We start from the raw sequence: 27,589 nt of genomic DNA on the forward strand, positions 1-27,589 counted from the left end.
AGTGTTATTTATATCATTAGTTGATTTTGCTCTTTTTTTAGTAGTGTGTTATTTATGTCAACAAAGATAATTCTTTGTCATGCAAAGCTTATTTATTGTATATATGCACCATCCCACAGACAGGATAGCACATACCACAGCCTTTCGTATACCAGTCGTGGTGTACTGGCTGGAAGGAGAGATAGCCCAATGGGCCCACGGACGGGGATCGATCCCACATCAACCGTGCACCAAGCGAGCGCTTTACCACTAGGCTACATCCCGCCCTTAAGATGAATGATGCAAGGCAATAGCAGTGACCTTTTTTGTCTCTACACAGAGCTATTAAAACTCATTCTGGGTGGAAAACGGTACCGAGATGCGAATATTTCTTACCTCTGTTGATTCTGAGTGGAAGGCCCAGAAAGGATTGAAAAATTCAAGTCCCTGTTTGAGCAAAACAAACCTAAGAGCCTTAAAGAGGATGGTTTACTTCCGACATAGCCATTGAGACTGCTAAAATAAAATATTACCATGCACAATATTATCTCTTACCTCTGTTGATTCCGAGTGGAAGGCCCATATGAGGTTGAACAATTTGAGCCCTTGTTTGTGTAAGGCAAACCTAACACTAGTAATAGCCTTATGTCCAATGGTTTAAATTTCGACTAAGCCATTGAGACTGCTAAACAAAGTATTCTGCACAATGTTATCTCTTACCTCTGTTGATTCCGAGTGGAAGGCCCAGATGAGGTTGAAGGATTTCAGCCCCTGTTTGTGCAAGACAAACCTCTGGGCCGGCTGCAGGGTTCCCAGCAGGTAGATGTGATGTCGCATGGCGAGAAGAAACCTGACTCCGCAGTCATCCATCGATTCTGTAAACAAAACATTCAGAAAATTACAGATATATGGCGGTTTCGGTGTGTGTGTGTGTGTGTGTATACGTGTGTGTGTGTCAGGGGTGGTACAATTCATTATATAATTTTTGGAAATTGAGATGTTAAGAATGATTCCAATTTTTTACAAATATTTGCAACAGATATCATAGTTATGTATTTCTTAAACTTAACTTAATAATAAGCATAACACCTTTAAAGTATTGGACATATAGCCAAAAAATGATAAAAATAAATAAAATAGTTTTATTGATGATGTAAGAAAATCAAACATACCTGCAGCATGACTGTCAGTTTGATGATTTTCAACACCTGAAAAACAAGAAATTAAATTAACGACTCGGGTAGGTTGATGAAATCAAACCCTTTGTATTTCTGTTAATATTATGCATGTAATCATCTAATCACATAAAATTCCTTTAAATACTGCAAATATGTGCATATAAGATAAGGCCAATTGTATAGTCATAACATTTGATACAGTAAATTCTATTAACCTGTAATAAACACGAAAAATAAATACAAGTGGCATCTAAACATGACTGGTAGACGAATAATAAATAAGAACTGCTCATAAATGGGACTGGTAAATATAAATGGCATCTAAATGTGAATTGTAAAGATATAAGTGATATCCAAACAAGAATATTAAATTTAACATACTATGTGGTATCTAGACATAACGAAAATGTAATAACATCAAAACAATGACTATACCTAGTATAATAACAGCATAATCTTGATATACTTATGAATGATAACATCTACAACACTGAACCATCCACATTTGTTATACAGCGGAACTCCTCTAAACCGGACACCATTGGGACCAAGTAAAAAGTCCGGTTTTAAGGGGTATCCAGTTTAGAGAGATTCTTTTCAGTACAGATAGTTAAAAAGGGACTGTGAAAAACGTCAAGTTTTGAGGGAATTCCGGTTTACAGAGGGTCCCCTTTTGAGAGGTTTGCACGTACCAACAAAACATCTTTTTTGCGTACCTGGTTTAGGTTTATCCTGAACCACATTGTTATAAAAAGAGAAACAATTCTGCATACCTGGTTTAGGTTTATCCTGAACCACATTGTTATAAAAAGAGAAACAATTCTGCATACCTGGTTTAGGTTTATCCTGAACCACACTGTTATAAAAAAAACACCTAACAATTGTGTGTACCTGGTTTAGGTTTATCCTGAACCACATTGTTATAAAAAAACCCAAACAATTGTGTGTACCTGGTTTAGGTTTATCCTGAACCACACTGTTATAAAAAACCCAAACAATTGTGTGTACCTGGTTTAGGTTTATCCTGAACCACACTGTTATAAAAAACCCAAACAATTGTGTGTACCTGGTTTAGGTTTATCCTGAACCACAGTTATAAAAAGAGAAACAATTGTGTGTACCTAGTTTAGGTTTATCCTGAACCACACTGTTATAAAAAGAGAAACAATTGTGTGTACCTAGTTTAGGTTTATCCTGAACCACACTATTATAAAAACCCCAAACAATTCTGTGTACCTGGTTTAGGTTTATCCTGAACCACACTGTTATAAAAAGAAAAACAAAACAATTTAGACTGCGTACCTGGCTTGGCTTCGTCCTTAATGTAGTGATCTGCAAACTCAAGCTTGGTGCTGGCAACGGTGTCTGCGAGGGCCATCAGGTACATCTGGTCGAGACTGGACAGTCCCGGTAGGTGGATGTGCATGAGGTGCGTGCCCAGCACCCGCGCCTGCTTCGGCCCAAAGTGATACAGGTTCACTGGGGTCTGGTGCGAGCTCGTCAGCCTCGTTCTCTTTGCCGTCCCACTCTCTGCCGACGATGACAGCAACGTGTCGTCCAGCTTCTCATCGTCATTGATAATGTCCGTGTTGAAGAGGTCCGTGTAATCCTGAGGGGCCTGGCCAGCTGTGGGATTTGTGGCCGCTTTCATGATCTCGGCGTTGATGCCCGAGTTATCGTTGTCTGCGGCTAGGAGCGCGTAAATGGGGAGAGGTGGAATGGACTGGATTTCGGTGATGTTGATGTTCACCTCTTCGCCGAACTGGTGTTCATTCTGCTGCGGACTGTTTGCCGACATGCTGTGGTGTCGCATGGACCTCACGGCAAGGTGTCCGTCTTCGCCTTCCATCTCGTCGACGAACACGGCATGCATCTGATCGCTACCTGCAATACATCGGACAAGGTGTGCCAGGATGGCCTTGACGCGTTTTAGTTTCCCAAAGTTGAGAAGTTCCATAAGCTGTTTTGGGTGGTACTGCGGCAGGATGGGATTGGCCTGGCGTGCCGCTTCGAACAAGCCATAGTCTTGGATCACAGAAAGGCTCGAAAGACTCTCGCTGCGGGAGAAACTGTCTTTGGATGCTCCTGAACCTTGTTCCGATTTCTTCCACATTTCTTTCTTCGAATGAGAAAGACTGGACGCAGCGTGCTTGAAGCTGGGCATGGAGTAAGATGATTTGAATGATTTTGACGATTTTGACTTTTTCTTGCTCATTCCTGCACTGGACATACTCTGAAGATTAACCTCTGTTAACGTCCGCTTGTCAATCTTGAAATCTTCGTCCGAAATGATATCGTTACTTGGACCAAACTGGCTTCTCCACTGAGAATACACATGCATTTCATTATCCATCCCGACAACCAGGATCCCAGCCCGCACCCACGACAAGTGCATCGGCAAGGGAGGTAATCCATCTGCTGTGGACAAATCGATGGAACGCAACCTCATCCATCTTATCTCCTCCTGATAGTCCTCGGCGACGAGCGACTTCGACTTCTGCATCATCGGTCGCGATCGTCCTGGCAACTTGTCATTCGGCGTCTTCAACTCCCTTCCAGAAAACGCCTTCATGGATTCCTGTGCGATTTCATTAGACACCTGAGAGTAGGTGAAGATCTTCGAAGCCACCCCCACTGTCAGGATATGAGATCCGTCCTCCGATGAAATCCAGTCGAGCTGTACCAAACACTTCTGAGTGAGCAGCCCCTGCTTGTTTCCCTGTTCTTCGATGGATTTCTTCACCGTGTGAATCGTGCTGAGGCTGGGAACGGACTTGGTACGCGTTAGGTTGACGATCGAGGAGGAGGGAGAGATGGACTTGTTCTCGTCGATGCGAGGGCATGCGTTGTCGGGATTGTAGATGTGAGGCAGACTGATCTCGATCTCCGACCTCGGGTCAGGAATTTTGATGTTCTTCAGTTCTATTGTGTCCTCCAGAACCCACTCCGAACCACCTGTTAGTAAAGACGACAAAACACAAATTAAAAAAACCAAAGCAACTAAAGCCAACTTTATTTATTTATTTTTGTTATCATGAAAGTGATGACACCTGCTGATCAAATGAATGAATGAATGTTTAATGGCACTACAGCACCAACAATATATATGGGTGTCAGACAATGGTAAATATATAAATGAATTGATGATCAACATTATTATAATAATTCTAAAATTAAGTTTAAACAGTGTAAAGATCTGTGCAAAAATATAAGTATCACAGGTAAGTATATTAAAGTTTTGAGTAAAAATCACTATCTCGAAGATCAAATGCCACATGTCAAATTATGTTTTGACTTATTTTTGCTGGAAAGTCTCAAACAGTACAGATTACTCTAAGATTGTTCAAAATGGTGTTCAGAGTGGGTGACAAAGCTACCACTAAAGCTTGTTTTACTGAAAAAGGATGGGCAGAAAAATGAATATTAAAGCAATTTTCTCAGCTATCTTGTCAAGAAGGCATATGCTGTATATACTGATCTTCAATTTAAGTATTCCAAGGTACATCAAACTTAAGAAATAAAATGAAATTTAACCTCATACAACTATTAGAATGATCAGAAACACAATTAATATACAGCCACTAATATTTTATGCAGAAAAATATACTTGATATGTAATTATAATCGTTAAAAAGTCTTTGTTAGTCGATAACATCTTAAAACTTGCAGTAAACTCAGGAATGTCCCTTTAAACCTACCTGTCGACTCGCACTCATATATGGCAACACACAGGTTGACAAACTTATCCTCGGGGTGGTCCTGTGTGGTTCGGATCGCTCCGTACCGGTAGGCGATGGCGATACGACCACTGTACGCACAACTTACAGTGATGGGCTTGCCTGCAATACACAAACAGATCAGTTTATTATTAGATAAAGATGGCGATATGACCACTGTATGCACAACTTACAGTGATGGGCTTGCATGCAATACACAAACAGATCAGATTTTAGCATCGCGATCAAATATGATATGAAATACGTAAACTTAAGTGGTGATACGAACAATGAACATACTACATAACTAATATCAGCTATTTGTTTAAGTCTAAATATTGACAAAAAATGTCTTAAAAAAACAGAGAAAGGTATGAAGATCAGTACTGAAGTTTGAACAAACATGGATCTAAAATTTTATAATAGAGGGCCATGAATATTATCGTAATGGTCTTTGGTAGCACAGGAAAACAAGATTCCTCACTCTATACAAAGAAAAATGTAATTACTTAACACAAAATAGAGGAGGCTTGGGCCACTTTCTTAATTCAAGCCGGCTAACGTAAAAATAAACTGAACGTTATTATCACCATTGTTAGCATTCTATAAAAAAAAGTACAATAAGAAGTTTAAATCTTATTGGTAGACCCTGTTACAAAACAATTTGTAAATCGGTTGATATTTTTTGTACTGCACCCCCACCCATGTACTACTCTCTGTATCTTCACCTGGGATTGTAATGGCGCTCTCCGGCCGTCTCAGATTGAGCATCTCCCACTCTTTCCACCGGTACGCCACGTCTGGCTGCTGATACCGCTGCAGCGTGGTCACTGACGGCCGATGTCGTTGGTGAGATTCGTCCAGGGTGAACTCGTAGTTGGTCATGTACACAGAGTTCGGGTTGCTATGGTTGCCTAACGACCCCAAGACAACCTCCGAAAGGTTGCAGCGCCAGAATCGGACGTCGCCATCGGTGCAGGCAGTGACGATAACGTACGGTGCAAAGCATGCTGGGTAGATTGATGCCGAACTGAGGTGCCCTGCTGCGATGGTCGCAGATATGACGTCGACTGATTCTGGCAGTGGAAGATGTTGGGAGCATACCTTTAAAAAACAAGAATATGTGTAAAAGATTCAGGTGTGATACACAGACACAATATATAGTTAGACATGATAGGAGGAGACACAGAGTTCAGATGTTATACGTAGCTGCACAAACTTCACAAGTGATACAAAGGCACATAACTTTCAGGTGTGATAAAAACACATCCACACAAATTTCACAAGTCATAAAAAAAGAGACAACTTTTCGATTTAATACAGACATACACGCAAGTTAAAAAATAATACAAAGATAGACACCTTTCAGATGTGATACAGATACAGATACAGACACAGACACACAGACAGACACACACACACACAGAGTTTAGAAGTGATAAAAAGATGCATAACTTTTAGATGTAATACACACACACACACACAAAGTTCAGTCGTAACACTTGGACACGACATATACGGACCTACATGCCAGTTGTTTTCCACATGTTGTTTATTGCACATGTTTAGAGTGCACAAGATTATTATACCATGAGACTGCGTAGCACCTTAAACTCGTGAACTTTCCCATGGTATCTGACCTCACTTTTATTCAGTCAGATAATAATGTGGGAAGTTCACCTGTTTTGTAAAAATTATATCTATCTGATATCTAAACCAGTGTGGTATTTTATATTTATAAAGGTAAATTAGGGTTAAACGATGAAGTACCTTGGTAGTTGTGAACGACATGGTCATCACAGATGGGGATTGTGATGCGTTCAATGGGTCTGGACCCGGACTGCCAGTCGGACTTTCAAAATCATCACCCACCTGATCATTTGTCATAAACGGATTCGTCTTTCCTGCTGATAAAATTGAAAAAAGAACACAGAAAAAATTATTGTGTATTGCATACTAAAAGGGTAAAATGTTACAGCTCTTCAACCGAAGGGACTGAGGATGAGTTAATTCAGCAATAAAATTCATGATTAATCTAGTTGTTTGTTTTATTTGTTTTTTTAAATCACATTAATAAAATAAAAATTAAAGAAAAAAATAACCAAATTAATTATTTAATTAACATTAATTTTAACATAGATTGCAATACTGATTTACGTTTCATTGATCCGAGACCCCAATGCGAGGTGGTTCTATCCTATGATGCAATCACCTCAGGTAATCACAATACTGACTCTTACAACTCTTACAATTATTACTATTTCTAACTCTAACCATTAGCTTGAGATCCCAGCTGTGATGATATGGTTATTTTCCACATGTGTATCATCGAACCCCCAGAGTTTATCTTCTCGAGCACGACGAGGAAGAAGTTTTCCTCGAAGGAGCTCAGGTTGCGCAGGTCAACGATGGCCTCCATGTTGAAGCTGGTCTCACTGCTGGCCATCTTGCCAGTCACCAGCTGCTCTTGAAACACATGCAGCAGTTGAATGTTCTGCCAGTCCTAGAAACGAAAGGGATATTTGTTTAACAACAGTTCAGCACATTTTGAACCACAGACAAGGTAGTACATACCATTGTCTTTGATATACCCATCATGGTGCACTGGCTGGAAAGAGAAATAGCCCAATGAGCCCACTGACAGGGATTGATCCCACACCGACCGTGCATCAAGCAAGCGCTGTACCACTGGGATACATCCTGCCCATGACTGTGAAGGAAACCAACACATTGATATTGCCTGTCATTGATGGTAGTCCATCAGAGATGATTAATCCTAAGACCCATCACATTCCAGGGCAGATCTTTACCACTGAGCAACATCCTGGCCTCTCTAAATGCTCAAAGTCTAACTATAATTTACCTGCTGAGTGTCACTGATTGATCAAAGTTTGACTATAATTTACCTGCTGAGCGTCACTGATTGATTTAAGTTTGACTATAATTTACCTGCTAAGCGTCACTGATTGATCAAAGTTTGACTATAATTTACCTGCTGAACGTCACTGATTGATCAAAGTTTGACTATAATTTACCTGCTGAGCGTCACTGATTAATCAAAGTTTGACTATAATTTACCTGCTGAGTGTAACTGATTGATCAAAGTTTGACTATAATTTACCCGGTGAGCGTCACTGATTGATCAAAGTTTGACTATAATTTACCTGCTGAGTGTCACTGATTGATCAAAGTTTGACTATAATTTACCCGGTGAGCGTCACTGATTCATCAAAGTTTGACTATAATTTACCCGGTGAGTGTCACTGATTAATCAAAGTTTGACTATAATTTATGTGCTGAGCGTCACTGATTGATCAAAGTTTGACTATAATTTACCTGCTAAGCGTCACTGATTGATCAAAGTTTGACTAATTTACCTGCTGAGCGTCACTGATTGATCAAAGTTTGACTATAATTTACCTGCTAAGCATCACTGATTGATTAAAGTTTGACTATAATTTACCTGCTGAGCGTCACTGATTGATCAAAGTTTGACTATAATTTACCTGCTGAGCGTCACTGATTGATCAAAGTTTGACTATAATTTACCTGCTGAGCATCACTGATTGATCAAAGTTTGACTGTATTAATTACCTGCTAAGCATCACTGATTGATCAAAGTTTGACTGTATTAATTACCTGCTAAGAGTAACTGATTGATCAAAATTGAGTATAATTTACCTGCTGAGCATCACTGACTGATTAAAGTTTGACTATATTAATTACCTGCTGAGCGTCACTGATTGCCTCCATCTCTATGACACAGCCGGGGCGGGCTGACGACTGTAGGGAGGCAATATTGAACAGTTCACCGGCCGTCTTCGGGAACAAGCCTGTGTCTACAGCATCACCATGGTAACTTGAGCTGGTCGTACTGGAGAAACTCAGGGTATGCTAAAACCACACAAACATATAAATTGAGATTTGCCAATGAATGAGTGAATGAATGAATGTGTAAAGACATTCCGCCATGAATGAAATAACAAAATAATTACATTAAAATAAAAACTAAACAAATTATGTAAAAACAAGGTTCTTTAAAGGCATATGGTTACATAATTTTATAGTATTGAAATCCTTAGCGCAATATCAAAATCAAAATATTTTAGTTTTTACTTTAGAAGCATGATAAGCAGTCTGTAAATATTTTCTCATTTTATGTTTAAAAAAATTAAATTACTAAATCAATTTAAAATTCTTAAAGCACCTATAGTTGCCATAACAGCAAAAGTATGATCTGAAAGGTGATTTTTGAAGAATGTGCAAAAAAAAAAAAAATTCCACTGCAATACAATTTATAGTAAAAATCTTACAAATGACACATAAACAACAAATATTTTGTGCTAGATACATTAGATTTAATAAATATTCTATTTTATTATATAATATTTTACATTTTCAGTGCAATCAAAGTATGTGATATTTTTCAGATCACATACTTTAAGAATTTGATAACTTTGCAAATTAGATGTAAATTAATCGAGGTCACGGCACTAGGTTTATTGACATTTAAGCAAACGTACTTGTGTGGCACTCCACAATTGATGTATGCATTCATAGTCATCGAATAAAAACATTTCAATGGCAATTTGACACTGAAAGCTGTCCAGCATTCAGAAAACAAAAAAACGTTAAGCCCAAGTTTGTTTTGATGTAAGGACATCCAAAATGACGTCATTCGAGTTTGACGTCATTTCCATTCAAAAATACACCACACGCCACATATTCTTACGTCATTTGAATATCTAGTAACGGCGAACTGGAATTAAAGTTGTGTGTACAGTTTACAAAAACACGTTGTATTAAGCTTGAGATTATATGATAAAGAGATTATTACCCTCGTGCATTTCGGTATCGTCAATATCATATATTAGGAATAAAAATAATGTATTATGCTCGCATAATACAATTTTTATTCCTAATATTGACGATACCGAAAAACACTCTGGTAATAACCTCTCTTTATTATATATAACATTTAGTGAAATATCTTAAAATATCAGTGAAATAAAAGTGTTATCAGTCACTCAGTGATGATAACATATTTTAGAGTGAAAATTTCACTATTTCACTCTAAAATGTGTTATCGTCACTGTAGAAAGTGATATCTCAATTCTAAGAAAGCCTGAACTATTTTGCTGCTGGCATTTTTAAAATAAAGGTAAACTGCCAAAAATTATATAATAAATAGAAAAGTTCATATTTTTGGTCAAATATGACGTACATGTATATCTCATTTCATGATATGATTGCAAACTTCACTCGATGAGATATAAATCATGTTTGACAAAAAACATGAAATATCCTCTATGACTTTTTACAGATTTAGATCCTCCCTCACTATCACATCTAAGTATACTTACACCTATATGTTTCCCATCCTTCGGGTGATATTCTGACAGTAATGTCCGGCCATCAATGATCGCCTGAAACAGTCGCAAGCAGTTTCCATCAGATGCAACAAACAGAGCACTGGGAGAATTGCTGTACGACCCAAGTGAATTGCTGCAGAAAAAGAAAGGAAAAAAAGAAGTAAATAGAACTGCAGACTCAAAGATGTGGTAGCAGACAAATAAATGATGATGATATGAGGAGTTCATTTACAAAATGCGATATAGGTCAGTTTCCAAATTATAGAGTTATTAGCGAAGTATACTGATATTAGTACAGATCAATAATATGACAATACAGTTTATATCAAAAAGCAATCTATGCCCAGTGAACAGAATGTTAAAACTGTATTTTGTATGATATACGCCATCTCATTTGCAACAAAATATTTTATTTTACAAAATCGTGTAAATGAATATATAACATTTTGAAAATGACCGATGAACTAAAAAATACACCTTAAATATAAAATACCACAACACCCCATCCTTAAACTAAATCAATATTCTTGTTTTGAATTTAATAAAAAGCATCTTTGACTACTGTGCAAAATTCGTCATCCTAATAATAAGAGCACAGAAAGCATACACACAATGAAAAAAACCCTCATTTCTTACCTAGGTAATAACGTGGGCACCCAGGCTACATTCGAAAATGCCGACAACGGCGGCGCGTTTATTCTCGCCAGCTCCACAAGCCCGCCGGACTTAGACAACGGCCCGACTGGATCCACCTGCCACAGAACCAGCTCACTACAGAACGCAAAGCCACCCTGGGGATTCCCGAACTCGCTTGCCCCACCCTCCTCACCACCAGGGGGTGTGTCGGCCTTGTCGGGCGTCTCCTCCTCGGGGATGTTGTGGTGCGACGTCGTCAACAACAGGGGCAGAACCGGGTGACACGCCACGGAGTTGGTGCGGAAGCGGTGCCCACAGGCCCTGGATGCGTGCGCGACACTGACAATCGTCTGGAACTTGGAGTTGTCCGCGAAGCTGATCTGCCACTGGTTGATGGTCCCGTTGCTGTGCTTCGACAGCATCAGCACGTTCGGGATCAGCATGTTGTCATTCTGCCCCGGGGAGCTTTTGCCCGTGGCCGTGGCCGGCTGGGTCTCCCCCGTCATGTGCTGCGGGTGGTGAAAGCCACCGTCATTGGCCATCATCGAGGCCTTGCTCTCACTCATCTTCATGGCCGACTTGATGTCCATCTTGCTGTAGTTGCAGTAGATCATCAGCTTGCTGGCCATGGAGCGCGCGTCTGGGATGGGAAACGCGTTGGGCAGTCGAGAGGAGAAGCTCACTTGTGCCTGCCGGAAGCAGTACGGGTTGCACTCGTCAAGCCAGTCAACAAGCCTAGAATAACAAGTTTAAGTTTGTTTTTAAGTTTGTTTTGTTTTAACGACAACACTGGAGCACATTAATTAATTAACCATCGGCTATTGGATGTCAAACATTTCCTAGAATAACAAAAACAGAAACTGTAATACTGTATTGTTGGACTCTGGTTGAAATGGGGAAAATACCCCCAAAACCAATGGGTCCACTGAGAAGGCTCGATCCTATAACCCATGTACCACAAGTACCGTTACTGAGCTAAATCCTGCTCCCCTTTAACTGTGATTTATGCAGGCTCAATCCACCCTACCCCTTGTGATCAATTCTTAACAGACATAGGGCTCCAACTGAAGAATTTGTTATCTATGGTAGGTGGGATGTAACCCAGCGATCAAACGCTCACCGGATGTGAGGTCGGTCTACGATCGATCCCCACTGGTGGGCCCATTTTGAGCTAGACCAAATGTTTGACACCCAATAGCCAATGATTAACAAATCAATGTGCTCTAGTGGTGTCGTTTAACAAAACAAACTTTTTCTTCTTGTTACCTCTGGCAATTTTTAAATGTTTTTGCTGTAGGCAACATGCTCACCTAAATGTATGACAAGTTTGAGCCTGCCTATGACAATTTTCAATCAGTAACCTTTGCAACAAATAAACGCAACACTAAAACCCCAAAATTATCCTTCCAACCAACAGCAATAATTTTGAATTGGTAATGTCCCTAACCTAAGCCAATACATATTGTATTGTAACTATGGTAATTGCTGTCGGTGCCGTTGTTATGTTCGGGCCCTGAAGACATACCATATAAGGAAGCTTCCGTCTATTGGGTGAATACTGTACATCATGTCTGGATTCTGGTGCCAGCATCTCAACTGAGCCTCAATCTCGTGATCTAACATCTCCATTATAGAACTCTGAAAACAGAAACATTATTAAAAATAAATGTAATATGCTTCCTGTGTCTTTAGATTTTTAATTTTCAATGGAAGTATTTTCACTTGACAACAATGGCGGCAAATCGCAGTCATTTTCAGGGAACGATGGCTGATTGTGACAGCTAATTTGATAATAAATTTGATCATTTCACCAACAACGAAAATCACCAAATATTGGGATATGAATGGTAGTTCATTCTTAAACAAATATTCTGGTCAGAAAGCCACTGTTACTGGAAATAATGGACATAAATACTGGATAGCTGGCCACAACTACTCGTAAGTAAACGCGACTTTTTCAAAAAAATTTGCCTATTTTTACTCAACATTAACTGATCTAAAATGTCATAAAAATTCGAAAAATACACGAAAATAATACTTATTGATTCAAATATAAACTTTATTTGATGTATTCATTCAAGTGAATATATGTGAGTAAAAATTATAAACTTGTACCCACTCAACATTTTTTTCCAAAATTAATCCAATAGTCTAAAGGTTAAATAGAAAATGAACAGTAATATTAACAGTAATAATATTGATATTCGACCATTAAGAGTGTTTACAAACCGATATTTCCGTTGAACTGCCGGTTCCTTCAGACCCATGCTCCGACGAGAGGCTGGTCTGACTCTCCGCATGGCTGCCAAGCATCTTGGAGGTTTCCTTTTGACTCTTGTTTTTATGCTTCCGTTTGAAAAACTTGCTCTTTTTCTTCTTTGGATGTTCTGCCATGTATAAACACAAAGACATTTTTTTTTTTTAAAGCACAAATAATCCATGGATCAAGATACCAAAGTAAAACTGGGAAAGAAATGTAACTGTGTAATGAAGTACCGAGATGTACAAAGACTGGCACCATTTGCCATTCTGACCTTCGCAGGATAAAGCCTGTATCTTAAGACAGTAACCAGTTATTCTCTATTTATTTAGCCTAGATAAACAACTGTATCTAAACAATATCGACGAATGGCCTCTCGTTAATGGATATGATTTATTCTAGTACAACCAACTGATAGAAAAGTACAGAAAGCTATGCTAAAAAAACAGATGTGAGGAAGAGTGAGATCAAAGAATTAAAAAAATATATAAAAAGGCAGTTCATTTTAAATACAAAGCATTACACTAAACTTACAAGACCGATCATGAAGAGTTCATTTCCCAAATGCAAAATATCCCAAGTTCCAGATTTTGGAACTGACAGTGAAGGTATACTGATGTTAGTCAACTCAGCAATATGACAATAACATTTCCATTAAAATGTAATCTATGCCAGGTTCCAGCAAAACCAAGTTTTTCTATAAAAAAAAATGTGATTGGAAATCAACTCTTCGAATATTTCTAGAACTCATCTCTTTGTCGGACATTTGTCTCAAGAACATCAAATCCAAAGAGCTTGCTTGTGTCAATAAAAATATATTTTTTAAACATCTTCAAAAGGACACATTCCTAAAAATTATTATTCTCGTTCTGGTCAAATTGGTCTAAATAATAAGAAAACAATTAAATGTATTTCACACGACACACCAGCCTTTGAACAACCTTAAAATCATTCAGAATATTTGAAAACATGAAATAAACCACTCACCACGGAAACCTATGTGTTTCAACCCAGTGTGTCGCCTGAACTGATACATTAAGTCACACTGCACGTGCAACTACTCATACCTTTAACTCTGCCCACTGCCAAGCCTCCAGGGCCAATCATAACAATAAGAAAATTATTGAAATCATATTTATTATTCTAAATTGTAACTGGATCATTTTCTGCAACACAACTGTTAAATGGTCATTTAAAATTAATTAATAAATAACAGAAATGTTCTAAAGACTGCAGCTTTAACTTGCCCGTACCAATCTCTTCTTCCTCCGAGTCGTGGCAGTGGTCATACTCATGGTCAATATCATGGTCTGGGTCATGCTCCTCGCTGTCGAAGCCTGTCGCCATGGTGACGTCGTCCTTTTGGCCCTCCTCATACAGCAGCCGCTTGTGGAGGTCGTGGAGGATTTTCTCCGCCTCCACAGTGAAGTGAAGCTCCTTGTTGTTCAGCCAGTGCAGGCGGAAGTTACACTCCATGTCGCCCTTGTTTCCCACGATAGGCTGCAGGGGAATGTCTGAGGGAAATAGGATACAAAGAAAGATATACTGGCTGCAGGGGAATGTCTGTGGGGGAAATAGGACACAAAGAAAGATATACTGGCTGCAGGGGAATTAGGACACAAAGAAAGATATACTGACTGCAGGGGAATGTCTGAGGGAAATAGGATACAAAGAAAGATATACTGGCTGCAGGGGAATGTCTGTGGGGGAAATAGGACACAAAGAAAGATATACTGGCTGCAGGGGAATATCTGTGAGGGAAATAGGATACAAAGAAAGATATACTGGCTGCAGGGGAATGTCTGTGAGGGAAATAGGACACAAAGAAAGATATACTGGCTGCAGGGGAATATCTGAGGGAAATAGGACACAAAGAAAGATATACTGGCTGCAGGGGAATGTCTGTGGGGGAAATAGGACACAAAGAAAAATATACTGGCTGCAGGGGAATATCTGTGAGGGAAATAGGACACAAAGAAAGATATACTGGCTGCAGGGGAATGTCTGTGGGGGAAATAGGACACAAAAAAAGATATACTGGCTGCAGGGGAATGTCTGTGGGGGAAATAGGACACAAAGAAAGATATAGTTGCTGCAGGGGAATGTCTGTGGGGGAAATAGGACACAAAGAAAGATATAGTTGCTGCAGGGGAATGTCTGTGGGGGAAATAGGACACAAAGAAAGATATACTGGCTGCAGGGGAATATCTGTGAGGGAAATACCTGCTAACTATGCATACAAGACTATATGCAAAGGAAGAATAGATAAATAACACAAAAAAACCTTATTTATTAGAATCATTATATTCTTCCCTGCGTCTGTCCATAAAAAGGTCACATTCATGAGCCATTTCACAGATGTTTTGACATCTTTGCCAGCCTAAATTCTAAACATGCGCCTGTAACAAATCACGGTCAGGTGATTTCTGACCGTTAAATTTTTGAAACTACTAAGGAATTTTACTTTATTTTGGGGTATATATGATTATTCAATCATGAAGTTCAGATAGTAATAATAGCATGATTAAGATGTTAGTATTATGATTTCTAGAAAATGTTTTTACTGTGTAACAAGAAGTTGGAAATTGTTTGCAACTCCGGAACAAAATAACTAAAATATCCCATGGCGGTGTTAAAGTGAACTAAACTATCACATGACTCTCAGTAAGTTCTTGTTGCTGCTATATTAAAAACAAATCAGGGTGGATTTCATTCCAAATTTTGAATATTCTCGGCACAGATTGACCTCAACTTTTGATGTGTCTTGTGTATTTTTATTGCTGTTCAACTCCGGAACGCAGTTATCTCGGAAAATATTACTTTCAGTTCATTTTGTTTTACAAATCGTGTCGAAAGTGGGAGATTGTTTCTTCCTTTTCTACCTCGAATGCAATCAGGGTTGCCAACAGGAATTTTATGAATCAAAGTATAAAAAAAGGAGGTGAAAATGAACAATATTTTGTCTAAGAGAGACGTGTCTTCCTATTTTTCGTTACTATCAATGTCACCAACATAAATTCATCAAACTTGTTTGAAACATATACTATTCTATTCGCAGTGATCAATTTTAAGGTTTCTGGTTGCTTGCCCGGAGGGCAATTATGGGTTCACATTTAGGTTGCCCCTCCAAACATTTGGTTGCCCTGATTTCATCCGTGCTTTGAAAATAGAGTTATATTTATATTCCATTAAAACAGCAACCAACAGGTTTGGAATTAATATGCTGTCACTGTAAAATGTAATATGTACTGTCTGACAATAAAATACATCACTTTTTAATATTTAAAAATGTTTTGTATTAGAGGACCTGCGGTCACTTGGTATAGACACATTGTTTGTCACCAGTGATGGCCAGACAACTCATTACAGGAACCACACACATTTCTACCTTATGACTGAGAAGATGAGACACCACAGATTCAAACACATTTGCTGGAACTTCAGTGAAGCCGGTCACGGCAGGGGTGGATGGGGTGGTAGCTGCCCTAAAGCGCGCCGCCGATCATAATGTCGCCCTCGGAAGTGATATACCTACTGCCAAGTCCATGCTTGAAAATCTCCAATCCACATTGTCTGTAAAGTTATATTATGTTGCGCAAGAATTGATCCTGGACGTAGAAGAGGAGATCCCACTGAAGATAAATGGTGTCCCTGGTACGAAGGCTATTCATCAGTTATTCACTTAAAAAAACGGGCTATTATACAGGAACCTTTCCTGTTTCTGCTCATGGCATAAAATATGCGACTGCTATGAACTGCGAGCACATTCGTTTTGTGGTGTAAATCAACCAGTGCTTTTGGATAGAGGGACTACACCCCAGCCAGTGCCAGATGTATATGAAGCGTTTACCCAGGAACATATGGACGATTGGTGTCTTGTCGAATATCGAAATCAGCCGTACCCAGGGAAGATTACTGATGTAGACGAAGATGAGGGTACGTGACCGTGATGAAATGTGTTGGAATAAACTGATACACATGGCCCGAGCCAGTGAATCAATGCTGGTACACAAGAAACCAATTCATTGGAATGATAAGTGAGCCTGAAAAAGTTACCAGACATTTCAAATTATCTGATCTAGATTGGTAAAGAGTTCATTCTTATTGAAAGCTCTGTGTAAGATCTCGTACTGCATAAAACTATACGAAGCTTCATTTGCATTTTCGATGTGACCTGAATGTTTAGTGGTGATATGGGTTGGTGGATGGTGACTGAGAGTCAAAAAGGTGGTGGAGAGTGAAGCACACGGTAGTGCTTTTCCATAGCGTTGTTGGGTGGTGGTAAAGGGTGTGGCAAAATTTCAACTCCGGAATGAATTAAAAACAGAAAATCTCGATAAAATCAGTAATTTTCACCAAGTTTCTACTAATAAAATTCTTATTTTCTTTTCGTCTTTCATTTTATCCTTCCTTCAAACATCCATTAATTAATTTATTAATTCATGCCTCTAGCCCTCCCTTTGTTGATGTGTATTACACACAGTCCTCTCTAGCCCTCCCTTTGTTGATGTGTATTACACACAGTCCTCTCTAGCCCTCCCTTTGTTGATGTGTATTACACACAGTCCTCTCTAGCCCTCCCTTTGTTGATGTGTATTACACACAGTCCTCTCTAGCCCCCTCCCCGTGTTGATATGAATTACACACAGTCCTCTCTAGCCCTTTCCCGTGTTGATATGTATTGTCCTCTTGATGATATGTATTACACACAGTCCTCTCTAGCCCTCCCTTTGTTGAAATGTATTACACACATTCCTCTCTAGCCCTTCCCGTGTTGATATGTATTACACACAGTCCTCTCTAGCTCTCCCTTTGTTGATGTGTATTACAGTCCTCTCTAGCCCTTCCCGTGTTGATATGTATTACACACAGTCCTCTCTAGCCCTCCCTTTGTTGATGTGTATTACACACAGTCCTCTAGTACTTGGCGTTATTGGGTGGTGGTAAGGGGTGTGGCAAAATTTGGCACAGAATACCTCTTTTCACCTCTTCCAGGGATTTACCGGACGCACAAAACTTGCGTATAGGATGCACTAAAACTTAACTGGACCCGCAAAAATAGAGATACTGCGTCCCGTGGGACGCATAAAATATTTGACATTTTCAGTAACCCTGTCCACTATCAAAGATCGATCATTCTGTGTAACACACTATTTCTTTTCGACCTATAAACTGCGTATTCAAATGGGGATTCCCCATATCGAAAACAAAAAGTTTTAATCCCTGGGAACACTGCGTCTTTATCCTTTGCTGTGCTTAATCGGGTAAAGTTGGTAATTTCCGGAAAGAAATCGCGGATTTGCGATCATTCGGAACTTCTCGTCAACAGGCCAAACACAATCGGAAATTCCCGGGCGAATAAAACAAATTGGTTAAATGTTCTGATTTGCATTAATAAACAAGTAGCACGATTCATAAATAACACATGGTATTGTGAGTGTCATTTAGCTTGCAGGAAATGGTTCAAATAATTATACAGATCAAAGTGAAATGTTTATTTTGAAAGAATAAACAATGAATACCGACACATTGATTTCCCGAAAGGAAAAACAACCACACAGCTTGTTAAATTTACTTTAATGAAACATATAGTATACACGTGATTTGTTATCTGCAGCTCTCTGTCGTTTGTGTGGTTTTGGGACCCTTTGTTTTCAGGTTGGGACCCCCAGAAAAGAAAGAGGTGAGTCCAAGGGACTCCCATTTCAGAAAACAAGGTAAATCCCTGCTCTTCATAGATTATGGTAGATTTGCAGTTTCATTTTGGAAACTTTAATTTCAACTCCAGAACTTTTCAATTCAACTCCGGAACGAATGAAAAACAAAAAATCTCGATAAAATCAGTGGAAACCAATAAAGTATCTGAAAATTGAGTGCAATCTTGTCAGTACGATATTGACAATCGAAAATGAAGTTTATATAAGGTTCCAGCAAAAAAATTTCTTGGCGTCGTATTTACGTGAAATTGGCAGGTATTGTGAGAATGACCCATATACTGGCTGCAGGGGAATGTCTGTGGGGGAAATAGGACACAAAGAAAGATATACTGGCTGCAGGGGAATGTCTGTGAGGGAAACAGGACACAAAGAAAGATATACTGGCTGCAGGGGAATAGGACACAAAGAAAGATATACTGGCTGCAGGGGAATGTCTGTGACGGAAATAGGACACAAAGAAATATATAATGGCTGCAGGGGAAATAGGATACAAAGAAAGATATACTGGTTGCAGGGGAATATCTGTGGGGAAAATAGGACACAAAGAAAGATATAGTGTAAATATCGAAATGTGTACGTTAAATTTCAAATATTGAGACGTGTAGGTTGAACTGCATAAAAGTAATAAATTTGGGTGAAAATCTAAAAATTGTAGGAACAATTCTAAATCTGATGTAAAGAGAATTTAAAGTTAATGAATCAAGGTGCACAAATAAACATAAAAATCTGTAGGATCATAGACTTCGACATATCAACAAAGATCTCCTCTTCTTTCTCGTCCTGAATCATATAACACTGGGGTCAGGATTTAGCTTAGTTGGCACAGCACTAGCCTGCGGTACTTGTGTCATAGGATCAAACCTCATCGGTGGACCGTTTCTCTGATTTGCTATTTTTACCTCCCATCCAGGCGGGCGGGATGTAGCCAGGTGGTAAAGTGCTTGCCTAATGTGCTGTCGGTCTAGGATCGATTCCTTTCGGTGGGCCCACTGGGCTATTTGTTGTTCCACCCAGTGCACCACAACTGGTATATCAAAGGCTGTGGTATGTGTTATCCTGTATGTGGGATAGTGCATATAAAAGATCCCTTGCTATTAATGGAAAAATATAGCTGGTTTCCTCTCTAGGACTATATATCAAAATTACTAAATGTTTGATATCCAATAGCTGATGATCAATAAATCAATATGCTCTAGTGGTATCGTTTAACAAAACAAACTTTAAATCTCTCATCCAGTGACCCATGACTGGTATATTAAAAGCTGTAGTATGTGCTGTCTTGTCTGCAGAAAAGTGCATATAAAAGATTATTTGTGCTAATGGATAAATGTAGCATGTTTTCTAAATATGTCAGAATTACCAAATGTTTGACATCCAATAGCCTGAAAACTACATTAATTATGTACCTGTCTCTGGGTTGATGCTGCCTGCGAGGTGAAAGTGAAGAACGGGGGAGACACCGTTGTGGTTTAGTGCGAACTTGTGGAAGTCGTGAACGCTGCCCATGCTTGGCAGGTTGGCCGAACTCATAACTGTCTCCGGACCGTACCGCTGTTTCTTCCTCTTGTGGATGGCATGTCTGCAACAAAAGGTACAGGTGATGTTCATAAGAGCCAAAATAACAGTCTGCTTACTATTCTCCGATTTGTTTTTTTTTAATGTTTTTTTGTTTGTTTACACCTACATGTTAATTAAAATAATACAAAAAACCCCAACCCCAAACACCTTAGGGTCAGCCCTTGTTTCTAGTTGGGGTCAGGTTCCTTAAAAGGTTTTTATAGGTCTTGGGGGTGGGGGCTGGATCTAATTCAGTTGGAACAACACTGGCCTGAGGTGCTTGGGTCAAAGGATTTAACCCTCTGCGGGGACCTATTCTCTGATTTGGGTTTTTCTCCGTCGCAACCAGTGTTCTAGGAGTGCTTTTTAACTCAACTTTAAAAAAATTGTTAATAAAAGATGTAAAATATAGCAGTATTTTGATGTTTGTCAAGGCATGTATGAAGACATAAGCCATATATTAATATACATATTATGTTAAAGAATAATATATTTTTAAACACTGAATTTCATGATTTCAAGGCTGACCTGGTCCCTCTGACTCTACCATATATGCAAAAATGTCAACTTGAATATGTTAATGGAATTCACCATTCAGATTTTAATAATAATTTGAACTCTCTTTAACATATGTTTCATACCCAAAATGTGTCACTACAAACCACCTTACCGTATAGTTTTTAATCTCTGTAGAAATCTCTTCTTGTGGCGTTGTGTGTGGAACTTTGTGCCGATCTGTCCACTAGGGTCAAACTGTTCAAGCTCCAACAACCCATCGTCGGGCAGGATAGTCTCGCACCAAATACGACACACAGAGTCCATACACGACGTCACAAGCATGTTCGCCACGGAACCACTGCAACAAAGAAATCAGAAAGATTTTAACAAGAAAGAAGGAAATGTTTTATTATCGACGCACTTAACACATTTTATTTACGGTTATATGGCGTCGGACATATGGTTAAGGACCACACAGATAAGAAAGGAAACCTGCTGTTGCCACTTCATGGGCTACTCTTTTTGATTAGCAGCAAAGGATATTTTATATGCACCATTCTATAGACATGATAGCACATACCACGACCTCTGATGCACCTGTCATGGTGCATTGGATGGAGGGCGAAATAGCCTAATGGGCTCACTGACGGGGATCGATCCTAAACTGACTGCACATCAAGTGAGTGCTTTACCACTGGGCTACGTCTCACCCCAATTTTAACAAGACTACTATTAACTATATCTGAATGTGTTATAGATTCTGGCAATTGTTTTTTTTATTCACTTACCAGCCACAAAATAAAATTGTCTTAAAAAACATGTATGCAGAGGGAAACGATGTCAGAAAAGGATGTAATACCTACCGTATATCGCTGTGTATTAGCCGACTCCATGCATTAGCCGACCCCCTAGTTTCACCCTCCAAATCGGCTTTAAAATTATAGACCTTGTATATAAGCCGACCCCCCTATATAAAACTAACCAAGTCAGATGTCTGTGTGGTCTACAAAATGACAAAGTACATCTGCTTTCAAACGTCATTTGTCACAGCAAACTTATCTGGAAGCAGTAGCCGATTTCTATTTATAGAAACGGTGTCCGGTTAATTTATTTCTCGTAAAATATAAGTACCAAGATAGCGAAATATACCTAAACATTCTTGATTGCAGCCACACGTTAAAAACACAGTGACTGTTTGCATTGTTGATTGTGCTAATCGGTCTTTTCATTACTAGTCGGCTATACCCTACCATACCCAACCACCCGTGTCGATTAATCCCAATTCGACAAACAAAACAAATGAAGCTGGAACAATTAACGTGTTCACCGGTTTAGTAAGCAGTTTTGTAATGACACGTGACCTGCGAAGTTTTCCGAAATTGTTTTGATCGGTCACCATTTATTGTTTAAACAGATAAATATTACTAAATAACTTTTAAACACCAACATTTATTAAAGATGAACATATATATACAATTTTAATATCTTTTATTTGTAATAGCTTGTGTTAAAATGCAATATTAAACCTTTATGAAAGCGGAAATGCAGAGCACAATAATGACAATAGATCGAGTCGAGCCGTGACGTCACTATTCTAACTTTACATTTCCAATAATATGTTGACTCCTTAGATAAGCCGACCCCAGCCTTTGACTTGATAATTTTTGTATCAAAAAGTCGGCTAATACACAGCGATATACGGTACTTGAAAATAAAATCCGAAATGATCTTTTTTTATAAAACAAATACTTCTATACTATACTTAAATAAAATGAAGAAAAATTTTCAGTAGTTCAGATCAAATCCGTTATACTTTATGCAAATCATTTTACGAATAAAAAACAACAACAATTGAAATCAGATAAAAAGCTGAAATGTCTCATCCCAGGTAAGAAGCCAGTTAGACATAATATGTAGAAAACTTGGATCACTTTCTTTTTTCACAAATACTTACCTTGACCTCAAACTAATGGTTAGCGATTATGTTAATTCGAAAAGAAAAAAAAGATATATAGTGCCTCCTGACCCCCACTCCATGTTCAATTCTGGAACAGCCCTAACAGCGAAGCATGCAGCTGTAGCTCACCGTGGCATGTACTTGCTTGTGGTGCGCCAGGAGAAGCCGGTCACAGCTCTGGGGTGCGAGATGTAGATGAAGGAGAAGTGATGTTCGTCCAGCTTCGGACTGATGCTGTCCGTCCTCATCAACTGAGGCGTCACTGAAACAGATCATCACAGAATGAAAGAAAGAAAGAAATGTTTTATTTAATGACACTCAACACCTGTTATTTATGGTTATATGGCATCAGACATACGGTGAAGGACCACACAGATAATGAGAGGAAACCCGCTGTCGCCACGTCATGGGCTACTCTTTTCGATTAGCAGCAAGGGATCTTTTATATGCACAATCCCACAGACAGGGTAATACATACCATGGTCTTTGATATGCCATAGTGCACTGGTTGGAACGAGAAATAGCCCAATGGGCCCACCGACAGGGATCGATCCCACACCGACCGCGCATCGAGCGAGCGTTGTACCACTGGGGTACGTCCCACCTTCATAGAATGAGGTTAACAGGCTTCGAAATAATCACTTGTCCAGTCGGTGGAAAAGTAAAATTAAAAAACCAATATGATCATAATTTTGAGGTCAAAATATTGTTGCTCTTGAATAAACAAATGACTTATCTGGACAAGTGAAAAATAATAATAAACTGAAAGATGCAGTATTTATTTTGGAAAACACTTTTAGTTGCTATCATATAATATAAAGCTTGCTGTGATTGTCTTCAACATTATATTAAGGAAGAAAATATTTTATTTAACAACATTATATTAAAGTCTAATAAATACATACATGATTTAATTAACTATTAGTATATTGCATGTTTTATGCAAACTGTCAACACCAAAATCACATACCTTTTTGGTCTTCATACCAAATTTTGACTAATCTGTCAGCCTGAAAGAAAAAGAGTCACAAATATACACATCATCTCAATTGGACATCAGCTATGCACACAATCATTGACTGGATATATATACAGTCAAACCTGTCCTAGCGGCCACCTGTATTCAGCGGTCACCTGCCTTAAGCGACCACTTTTTTCCTTCCCAAACGATTTATAACGTAAATGCACCTGTAATAAGCGGTCACCTGTCTAATGCGGCCAACGCCCACTCAAATCGGATCCCAAATCGCTAAAATACCTGTATTAAGCAGTCACAGTAAATGTTTACTATTATATAAAAGGGATATTTAACAACAACGATAAGATGCAGCAAATAACCGATCTTCACACCTTCAGGAATACTAATACCCATTTAGTCCCAGCATCTCTACTGTGTATCCATTAAGAAAGTATGACTATGGAAAGCATATAATTGCCTCTGGGCAGGCTATGCTTGACATTTGTAGATTCACTTCAATTCAATTCTTTATTTCAGCTCTGAACCAGAGGTTCATCGGCACAAAACAACAGCATACACATTTCGAACAGAGTCTAATGCACGCAGACATTAATGAACTGGTGACAATATAGTAGCTAATATCAGAAGTAATTTTAGTTTTAGTTTACTATGACAATACACCGCATGAAGTAGAAATTAAATAATTAAATGGAAAAAGAAAACAAACTCGTTGAGAATGGTTAATTTAATACATTCCAGTTGCAGTTTTTCCTGAAGGAGGCGACATGTCGTAAGTTTATTTACAGTAAACTGTGAAGCACACATCCATTAATTAGCAGTACAGACATAACAACATATGTTTTAAAGCCTATATGTCGCAACCTGTAATCAGCCCCCACCTGTCTTAAGTGGCCACTTTTAATTACTCCCTTGTGTGACCACTTAAGACAGGTTTGACTGTATATATATGTAAAATGAATCATTGACCACTGACTGGATACAGTGAAGTACTCTTATAACGAACATGCTTAGAACAAACTACTGCATAATACGAACTGATCATAAATTCCCATTTCATCTCCCTATACATTAATAACCAACTTATGTAAATGTGTACAACGAACTACTGCTATAACGAACTAACCATCACGGTCCCTTCTGGTTCGTTACAAGAGTACTTATACTGTATGTACAAAATAAATCTTAATACTTATGTACTGGATGTATGCACACAATTTTCTCCCATCCCTAGCCATGCAAGACAGGCATATTGCATGACCTCAGCCCATGCGGAATAAATCGGTCTTGCATGTCCACGTGACTTCTGTTGAAATTATACTATCATTTTCGGTTTATACTTTTAGTATAAACCATTTTTGGGTACGATCGTTTCAATGGTTATGATTATTTTATTGTAAGATAAAAAAACAAAAAGATGTAGCTTTTTCACATTTTCTCAAAATGCTTGTTTTTCATCTACTGGATGGGAGGAAAAAATAATCCTCCATTATGTATCCATGTGGGAAACGGCTATTCCACCCTCGGGTACATAATATGATGTCAGGGACTCAGCAAGCCTCGTCCCTGACAACAAATTATGTATCCTCAGGTGGAACAGCCCAGTCCCACATGGACACATATACTGAACAAAATAAGAAACTTCCGCTAACTTTGCTTGAACATAACTTGATGAAAACAAACCGGGGGAATAATTGTTATATATGCGTTTAAAGAGTGTTCCATGATGCATCGTTTGGTGCAAAAATCATGGCCATAGGTTAACAGAAACTAGGGGAAATTTTGACCAAGTTAAAAAAAAACCCCACCCACTTAATAACGGGTATGACCACCTCTTGAATTGACCACTGCAGTGCATCGCAGGCGCATAGAATTGACTAAGTGTTGATTTCTGCCTGTGGAATATTGTTCCATTCCTGAATGAGTGCTTGACGAAGTTCGTTGACGTTAGCGGGTGGGTTGGGACGGCACCTCAATCGTCTGTCCAGACTATCCCAGACATGCTCGATGGGGTTAAGATCAGGACTTTTAGCGGGCCAGTCATCAATGAAATCAATGTTATTTGTCCTAAGAAAATTTACAGTGTCTCTAGCTGTATGAGAGGTGGCATTATCATGCTGAAAAAGCGAGATGTTGGCGTTGTTATGGAACAGAGGAATGATGTGATGAGCGAGAATGTCATCGCGGTAACGTTGAGCATTTAAATTGCCATCAATGACGACTAGTGGTGAACGATAACCATGGGCAATGGCTGCCCAGACCATGACACAACCCCCACCCCCGAAACGATCTCCCAACATGCCTTGCAACGTCTTCTGTTGACATGCCAGCATCAAGCATGCCAATCGCCTGTTCGCGTAAATTATTGGGTATTCTTGGCATACTAAATATGCTACAATGTAAAAAACGTTAATTTGTTTTACAAATTTTGAAGCGTTTTCGTTCACTTGACAACAATGTCAGTAAGACAAGTAAAACAAATTGACTGAATACTACACGGGACATGTCGAACCATGCATGCACGTGCAAATTGAATTTCACGTTGTCGACGATTAACAGTGCAAAAATAATCGATAAAATTCATGAATCCTGATAATACAGCTCAAGGCTAATACTACCTATATAATTTCATTACACAATGAATTCTTTAACACAACAAAAACTATATGTACAAATCGGTAGTTTTTTTTTTTGTTCAGTATATAAAGGATTCTTTTAAGACATGATGATTTACTCTTTCAGATTATGGCAAATTCTGTTTTCCATTTTAGCAAACTCTGTTGTGTTTTTTACAATTGTTTTGTTTCCAATTAGTCTTTGCCACTACTAATGTGAAATTCTCCCATATGAATGAATGATTTTTTTTACTAAACTGTGATGAACATCTGTAAGTACAACTACATGTACATGTATAAACCAAGTTTCATTGCTCTAGGATTTACACGTGTAATTTGTGAGAAATGGTGTTAAATGCAAAACATTAAAAGTTGATGTTGTCTCTGCCACCATCAGAAAGTAATACAAATACATGCATCTTGTCTTTTGATTTCATAAAGGCAAGAAAAAAAGAGTATATAATGATTTCCATAAAATTGCACTGGAGTTCAAAATTAATTGGTACTTCATTCATTTTACAATTAAAAAACAGCAGCAATATCTTAAATCAGTTTTCTTGTGTGTGTGTGAATAGGTACATTGTATACACTTGTAATCTACTGAGTACCTTGCCAGCAGAAGCGAACATAAAGCCATCTGGTGAAAACTCCAAGTGGTGCACAGCTGTAGCTGGTCTGCAAAACAACACACAAAATGATTAAGACCCATTTAATATGTAATAATAATACCTGATTTGTTCAAGCATTCCAACATACACTATTACATGTAGCTGCTTATTAAGCTCAGTAAGTAGACCGTTCACCTGAGATGCTTTGGTTTGTAGGATCGACCCTCCTCGGGAGATTCATTCTCTGATAGGGTTTTTTCTTCTGTCCCAGTGAGTTCCCCATGACCGATATATCAAAGGCAATGGTATGAGCTGTCCTGTCTGTGAGAAAGTGGATATAAAAGATCCCTTGCAGCTAATGGAAAAAAATGTAGTGGGTTTCTTCAGAAGGCAACATGCTTGTCATCCAAAAGATGATGGTTAATGAACAGGGTTCATAGCCTTAAAGACCAAGCAAATTCAAAGACTTTTGAAGACTTTTACCTACCATTTTCAAAGACTTTCAAAGACTTTTACCTAC

At 38.7% G+C, this 27,589-nt stretch overlaps 1 protein-coding gene across 2 annotated transcripts in view; it reads right to left on the minus strand.

Moving 5' to 3' along the window:
- LOC121386723 (dmX-like protein 2) overlaps positions 1-27,589 on the minus strand; it is a 158,103-nt gene that overhangs the window by 65,694 nt on the left and 64,820 nt on the right. For both annotated transcript variants that reach the window (XM_041517726.1, XM_041517719.1), the window contains exons 7-24: positions 27,070-27,136; positions 23,841-23,880; positions 23,000-23,132; positions 21,086-21,271; positions 20,265-20,437; positions 14,395-14,655; positions 13,111-13,268; positions 12,407-12,519; positions 10,882-11,616; positions 10,237-10,378; positions 8,600-8,767; positions 7,148-7,376; positions 6,644-6,780; positions 5,602-5,977; positions 4,856-4,996; positions 2,460-4,112; positions 1,152-1,187; positions 700-854 (exon numbers count right to left, since the gene is read on the minus strand). In XM_041517726.1, the coding sequence (XP_041373660.1) occupies positions 700-854; positions 1,152-1,187; positions 2,460-4,112; positions 4,856-4,996; positions 5,602-5,977; positions 6,644-6,780; positions 7,148-7,376; positions 8,600-8,767; positions 10,237-10,378; positions 10,882-11,616; positions 12,407-12,519; positions 13,111-13,268; positions 14,395-14,655; positions 20,265-20,437; positions 21,086-21,271; positions 23,000-23,132; positions 23,841-23,880; positions 27,070-27,136 (4,903 nt within the window). The remainder of the gene's footprint in view (positions 1-699; positions 855-1,151; positions 1,188-2,459; positions 4,113-4,855; positions 4,997-5,601; positions 5,978-6,643; positions 6,781-7,147; positions 7,377-8,599; positions 8,768-10,236; positions 10,379-10,881; positions 11,617-12,406; positions 12,520-13,110; positions 13,269-14,394; positions 14,656-20,264; positions 20,438-21,085; positions 21,272-22,999; positions 23,133-23,840; positions 23,881-27,069; positions 27,137-27,589) is intronic.

This window comes from Gigantopelta aegis, chromosome 2 (genome assembly GCF_016097555.1).
Source record: "Gigantopelta aegis isolate Gae_Host chromosome 2, Gae_host_genome, whole genome shotgun sequence".
NCBI classification, from domain to species: Eukaryota; Metazoa; Mollusca; class Gastropoda; order Neomphalida; family Peltospiridae; genus Gigantopelta; species Gigantopelta aegis.